A 7,159-nucleotide genomic window follows, 5' to 3' on the forward strand; every position below is an offset into this window, starting at 1 on the left:
GCAAGGCAATCGGCTCACTATACACTCATTGGGGAAACACTATACAGAAGGGGTGCATCAGGAGTCCTCATGAAATGCATTCTCTCAACTACTGGAAAGCAACTTCTGGACGAGTTCCATGCTGGGCAGTGTGGAGTACACGCAGTATCCAGAACCCTAGTTGGGAAGGTCTTCAGGTCAGGTTTCTATTGGCCAACGGCGAAGAATGACGCAGCCGAGTTAATCCAGAGGTGCGAAGCCTGCCAGTACCTGTCAAAACAGCAACATCTACCAGCACAGCAACTGCAAACGATACCCATAACTTGGTCGTTCGCGTGCTGGGGATTGGATATGATTGGACCTTTCAAAAAAGCTCAGGGAGGATACACTCATGTGCTGGTGGCTATCGACAAATTCACTAAATGGATAGAGTTCAAACCCATTACTTCCTTAACTTCAGCCAAGGCAGTGGAATTCATACAAGACATAATATTCAGATTTGGAATACCAAATAGTATCATAACTGACTTGGGATCCAACTTCACAAGTTCCGAGTTCTTTGATTTCTGTGAGCAGAAGAGCATTCAGATCAAATATGCTTCGGTGGCACACCCAAGAGCCAACGGGCAGGTTGAAAGAGCTAACGGGATGATATTGGAGGCCCTCAGGAAAAAAGTCTTCGATAAAAATGAAAAGTTCACAGGGAAATGGATAAGGGAGTTGCCCTATGTCGTTTGGAGCTTAAGAACTCAACCCAGTCGAGCTCTGCGTGGAAATACCCCTTTCTTCATGGTCTATGGTTCAGAGGCCGTGCTACCTGCTGATCTCAAGTTTGGGGCGCCAAGGTTGATCTTTGAAAACATAGCAGAAGCCGAGGCTACTAGGCTGGAGGATGTTGATGTACTCGAAGAACGACTGAACACAGTAATTCAATCAGCACGATACCAGCAAACCCTGAGGCGTTATCACGATAAGACCATGAGACGTCGATCCTTCGCATTAGGAGATCTCGTCCTCCGCCGAATTCTAACGGGGGAGGGGCGACACAAGTTGTCACCTCTATGGGAAGGACCATTCATAGTAGCAGAAGTCACTCGGCCGGGATCATATCGTCTCACTCAGATGGATGGCACGGAAATCGGGAACTCATGGAACATAGAACACCTCAGGAAGTTTTACCCCTAGCTATATTCCAAAAGCTATTGGGACAACAATGTACTCTGTAAACTAGGAAATATATCATCAATAAAGAAGACCTCGAGAGTGCTCAAATTGTTCATTGTCAACCTGCATTCTTACTTAACTCAGGGTGACCACTATGCCCTGCTAACGGAGCAATCGACTTAAGTCGGCAACGACTTAAGGCGGTGCAACATGCTCACGCTTACTTAACTCAGGGTGACCACTATGCCCTGCTAACGGAGCAATCGACTCAAGTCGGTAACGACTTAAGGCGGTGCAACATGCTCGCGCTCACTTAACTCGGGGTGACCACTATGCCCTGCTAACGGAGCAATCGGCTTAAGTCAGCGACAACTTAAGACGGTGCGACATGCTCACTCTTACTTAACTCGGGGTGACCACTATACCGCATCAACAAAGCAATCAGTTGGAAGCTGATACTAACTCAAACCGGTGCAACACACTCAGCACGTATACGGTTACTCATCCAGGGGCGGCCTCTATGTCCCATGAAGAAATCTTGAAACCACCACGTTGCATTTTACTTCTACAAATATAGATACTGTTGAATTCTAAACAATAGGAGAATGATAGTAGCATGCAATACTAAAAAGGTGTTCTCTAACAAAACATCCGAGCACGTTAACCGCGCGCTCAAAGCATACAGTGTTTTTTCTATTCTGCAACATTCTTTTCAGGAGCAACCGACGAAGAAGGACGGCTGGAGGAATCAGGAGCAGCATTCACATCTGCCACTATGTCGTCTAGGACAACCACACCAGGTCTCCTCATCAGAATCCGCCCCGCGCGAACAACTTTATCCATAGCTTTATCGCACTGGGCCCTCAGAGTAGCGGAAGTCTCTTCAGCAACCTTGACAGCCAACTGAGTGGTCTCTAGCTCCTGGGCGACAGATTTCTTGGAAGCACGCAGATTCTTGATGACAACATCTTTGGCCGATATCAACTCCCTGAGGCGAATCACATCATCCAAGGATTCCTGCAGCTTATAACGAAGATTGTCTAACTCCTCCCTGGTGAAGCGATGACTACTCTCCAAGATGGTCAGTGAGTTGCTAGAGTCACGGTATAGCCTGTCAAGATTGTCACGAGAAGTAACAAGGGCATGTTTTTCTTCCTGCAAGCAAGAATCAGCTTTTTCAAACGTCAAGCAAGCAATAAAAGCACAGCAAAACAAAACTCGGATTCACAAGTCACCTTCTCAGAGTCGAGCTGAGCGCGGAGAGTAGAGTTCAGCGTATTGGCGTCACTCAGAGAAGCAGAGACCTGAGCCAGCTCTGTCTGACTTTGGGAATACTTTTCCTCAAGATCAGAGCACCGTCGGACCAGTTCAGCTTGATCTTGAGAGCGTTTTTCCTCAAGAGCAGAATACTGCCGAGTCATATCTGGCGAGAAGCAGTCAAGCAAAGGTGTTAAAATAAGAAGCAGTCTGATAAGGTAGCCAGAAAGAAGCAAAAGAGCACTGACCAGCATTCGCCGCCTCTAAGTCAGAAACACGTCGCTGAAGCAGCACTGGATTCCAACGCGCCAGAGACAAAGCTCCTTCCAGGACAGAAACACCCTGCAACCTCAGCCGACTAGACATCTCATCGACCAACGCCTGGCATTAAAAAGCAGACGAGCATGAGAATAATTACCTGCTTGGGTAAAAATCAGACCAGAAGAAACCAAAATACCTGGAAGTTGGAGAAGAAAGAAGCGACTCCCAAATCGGGAGAGATCAACTAATGGCTCAGCAAAGGATCACCACCCGGAGTAACTTGCAACGATTCAGCAGGGACCAATTCAGTGACATCAGTAGAACCCAAAACCTTGCCATCAGGTACGCTGGCCTCTAAAGCGACCCCCTGACCAAAGGCTTGGGCTGTCACCATGCAACCAGAGTGTGGAGGAGAGGACCCTACGTGAACATCCATGGAAGTGCAAGAGGGAGAACCCGCTAGGACACCCTCGGGGGCTGGATCATAGCTTGCACTACCCATCCGAGCCGGATCATCTCCGGCAGCACCCTCGGGGGCTGGGTAGTAGCTTGCGCTATCCATCCGAGCCGGATCATCTCCGGCAACACCCTCGGGGGCTGGGTAAAGGCCGGCACCGTCATTGAGGGCCGAGTTCTCTGCAGCAGCCGCCTCTAAGGTTGAAGGTCCCTCGACCACTTCCATGGGAGCAGGGGAATCCAAACCAGCTTCCTGACCCTCGTGACCGCGCTCCTGAGAGCACCTAGAGGGGGGGGTGAATAGGTGATCCTGTGAAACTTAAACTTATAGCCACAAAAACTTGTTAAGTGTTAGCGCAATAATCGCCAAGTGGCTAGAGAGAAGGTCTTGCACAATACGATAATCACAAAGAATTCAACACAGAGAAGACACAGTGATTTATCCCGTGGTTCGGCCAAGTACAAAACTTGCCTACTCCACGTTGTGGCGTCCCAACGGACGAGAGTTGCACTCAACTCCTCTCAAGTGATCCAATGATCAACTTGAATACCACAGTGTTATGCTTTTCTTTTCTTATCCCATTCGCGAGGAATCTCCACAACTTGGAGCCTCTCGCCCTTACACCTTTGATGTTCACAAAGAATCACGGAGTAAGGAAGGGAAGCAACACACACAAATCCACAGCAAAATGCGCACACACATGGCCAAGAATCGAGCTCAAAAGACTATCTCAAAGTTCTCACTAGAACGGAGCTCGAATCACTGAGAATGACAAACGAATGCGCAAAGACTGAGTGTGGATGATCAAGAGTGCTCTAAGGTTGCTTAGTTGTCTCCTCCATGCGCCTAGGGGTCCCTTTTATAGCCCCAAGGTGGCTAGGAGCCATTGAGAACAAATCTAGAAGGCCATCCTTGCCTTCAGTCGTCGGGCGCACCGGACAGTCCGGTGCACACCGGACAGTGTCCGGTGCCCGATTTCCTTCCTTAAATGGCGAAGCCGACCGTTGCAGATGCGGGAGCCGTTGGCGCACCGGACATGTCCGGTGCACACCGGACAGTCCTGTGCCCCCTTCTAGCCGTTGGCTCGGCCACGTGTCCCGCGCAGATCGCGCGGCCGACCGTTGGCTCGGCCGACTGTTGGCTCACCGGACAGTCCGGTGCACACCGGACAGTCCGGTGAATTTTAGCCGTACGTCGTCGGCGAATTCCTGAGAGCGGCCACTTCGCTCGAGCCAGCCTGGCGCACCGGACACTGTCCGGTGCACCACCGGACAGTCCGGTGCCCCAGACCGAAACAGCCTCTTGGCTGTACACAGCCAACACTTCTCTTTTCTTCTTCTTTCTGTTTCTGATACTTAGACAAGTATATTAGTACACAAAACCAATGTACTAAGACTTAGAAACATACCTTTGCTCTTGATTTGCACTTTGTCCATTCATGGGCATAGATTTACATTTAAGCACTTGTGTTGGCACTCAATCACCAAAATACTTAGAAATGGCCCAAGGGCACATTTCCCTTTCAATCTCCCCCTTTTTGGTGATTTATGCCAACACAACATAAGGCAACTAGAACAAGTGCAATATCACTTCAAATCAAAACTCAAGTTTATTTTGATTCAATTTGGCATATATGGATCATCCTTTGCCACCACTTGGTTTGTTTTTGCAAATCAAACACAATATCCTATCTCTAAGTCAAATCCACTTGTAGAGACATAAAGAGAGGTTTTCCAAAGAAAATTGATTCAAGATTCCAAAAACTCCCCCTTTTTCCCATAATCAACACTTCTCCCCACAAGAGGCCAACTTTTGACAAAAGAGACAATGCAAGAGTTTTGACAAACCAAAAGCTCTATCCTACTATTTTCAAAGTTTCTCAAGTGGTAGCTGATCCATTTATTGCTTTGGCCTTTATTTTCTCCCCCTTTGGCATCAAACACCAAAACGGGATCAATCTTGGCCCCTTTAACCCCATTGCCTCACCAAAATCTTCAATTAAGAGCAAATAGGCAATAAGAGTTTAAAGATGAACTTGGAATAATTTACCCTCTCATCGGAGTGCAGTGGAAGTCTTTCACGGTCCAAGTCCACCTTTCCCTTTCAAACCTTCTTTGAGACTAAAACAATCAAACTCAAACAAACGGTTAGTCTCAAAGGGTCAAGTTGTAACACATCTCCCCCTAAATATGTGCATTACTGACACAAGGACTTGTGAGGTCCGGGGAGTGCTTGTACAACTTGAGCACCATAATAAGCAACATAATGCAGAATGAACATGATCAAAGGCATAAACACATGTATGCTATAAATCAATCTAGGTTCCGCGAATCTAAGACATTTAGCTCACTACGCAACCTGCAAAAGGTCTTCTCATCTAGAGGCTTAGTGAAGATATCGGCTAGCTGGTTCTCGGTGCTAACATGAAACACTTCGATATCTCCCTTTTGCTGGTGGTCTCTCAAAAAGTGATGCCGGATGTCAATGTGCTTTGTGCGGCTGTGCTCAACAGGATTTACCGCTATTCGGATAGCACTCTCATTATCACATAGGAGTGGGACTTTGCTCAGATTGTAGCCAAAGTCCCTGAGGGTTTGCCTCATCCAAAGTAGTTGCGCACAACACTGTCCTGCAGCAACGTACTCGGCCTCAGCGGTGGATAGGGCAACGGAGGTTTGTTTCTTAGAGTTCCATGACACCAGGGACCTTCCTAAGAATTGGCACGTCCCCGATGTACTCTTCCTATCGACCTTACATCCAGCATAGTCGGAATCTGAGTACCCAATCAAGTCAAAGTTAGACCCCTTTGGATACCAGATGCCGAAGCAAGGCGTAGCGACTAAATATCGAAGAATTCGCTTCACAGCCACTAAGTGACACTCCTTAGGATCGGATTGAAATCTAGCACACATGCATACGCTAAGCATAATATCCGGTCTACTAGCACATAAATAAAGCAAAGAACCTATCATGGACCGGTATGCTTTTTGATCAACGGACTTACCTCCTTTGTTGAGGTCGGTGTGTCCGTCGGTTCCCATCGGCGTCTTTGCGGGCTTGGCGTCCTTCATCCCAAACCTCTTTAGCAAATCTTGTGTGTACTTCGTTTGGGAGATGAAGGTGCCATCTTTGAGTTGCTTCACTTGGAACCCAAGGAAGAAGTTCAACTCGCCCATCATCGACATCTCGAATTTCTGCGTCATCACCCTGCTAAACTCTTCACAAGACTTTTGGTTAGTAGAACCAAATATTATGTCGTCGACATAAATTTGGCACACAAAAAGATCACCATCGCAAGTCTTGGTAAAAAGAGTTGGATCGGCTTTCCCAACCTTGAAAGCATTAGCAATTAAAAAGTCTCTAAGGCATTCATACCATGCTCTTGGGGCTTGCTTAAGTCCATAGAGCGCCTTAGAGAGCTTACACACGTGGTCGGGGTACCGTTCATCCTCGAAGCCAGGGGGTTGCTCCACGTACACTTCCTCCTTGATCGGCCCGTTGAGGAAAGCGCTCTTCACATCCATTTGGTACAACCTGAAAGAATGGTGAGCGGCATATGCTAGCAAGATGCGAATTGACTCTAGCCTAGCCACAGGAGCAAAAGTCTCCTCAAAGTCCAAACCTGTGACTTGGGCATAACCTTTTGCCACAAGTCGAGCCTTATTCCTCGTCACCACCCCGTGCTTGTCCTGTTTGTTGCGGAACACCCACTTGGTTCCCACAACATTTTGCTTGGGACGAGGCACCAGTGTCCAAACTTCATTGCGCTTGAAGTTGTTGAGTTCCTCCTGCATGGCCAACACCCAGTCCGGATCTAGCAAGGCCTCTTCTACCCTGAAAGGCTCAATAGAAGAGACAAAGGAGTAATGCTCACAAAAATTAACTAATCGAGATCGAGTAGTTACTCTCTTGCTAATATCACCCAGAATTTGGTCGACGGGATGATCCCTTTGAATCATTGCTCGAACTTGGGTTGGAGGTGCCGGTTGTGCTTCTTCCTCCATCACATGATCATCTTGTGCTCCCCCTTGATCACACTCC

At 47.8% G+C, this 7,159-nt stretch overlaps 1 protein-coding gene across 1 annotated transcript; it reads right to left on the reverse strand.

Annotated features, from left to right (window-relative positions):
- Nucleotides 1-1,836: 1,836 nt before the first annotated feature.
- Nucleotides 1,837-2,775, reverse strand: LOC109944470 (uncharacterized). The gene is made up of 3 exons (XM_020549257.1): nt 2,649-2,775; nt 2,379-2,566; nt 1,837-2,298 (listed from the first exon to the last, which is right to left on the reverse strand). The coding sequence occupies exons 1-3, from the start codon at nt 2,764-2,766 to the stop codon at nt 1,837-1,839; spliced, it is 768 nt and encodes a 255-aa protein (XP_020404846.1). The 5' UTR covers nt 2,767-2,775.
- Nucleotides 2,776-7,159: the final 4,384 nt, after the last annotated feature.

The sequence above is a fragment of the Zea mays genome, chromosome 2 (genome assembly GCF_902167145.1).
Source record: "Zea mays cultivar B73 chromosome 2, Zm-B73-REFERENCE-NAM-5.0, whole genome shotgun sequence".
Taxonomy (NCBI): domain Eukaryota; kingdom Viridiplantae; phylum Streptophyta; class Magnoliopsida; order Poales; family Poaceae; genus Zea; species Zea mays.

Excerpts from the sequence above, each read along its gene's own strand:
- LOC109944470 (XM_020549257.1), bottom strand. The coding sequence starts at position 2,766 with ATGTCTAGTCGGCTGAGGTTGCAGGGTGTTTCTGTCCTGGAAGGAGCT. Across the intron at positions 2,567-2,648 it reads CTTAGAGGCGGCGAATGCTG|ATATGACTCGGCAGTATTCT; the intron begins GTCAGTGCTCTT and ends GCTTCTCGCCAG. Across the intron at positions 2,299-2,378 it reads CTCAGCTCGACTCTGAGAAG|GAAGAAAAACATGCCCTTGT; the intron begins GTGACTTGTGAA and ends TCTTGCTTGCAG.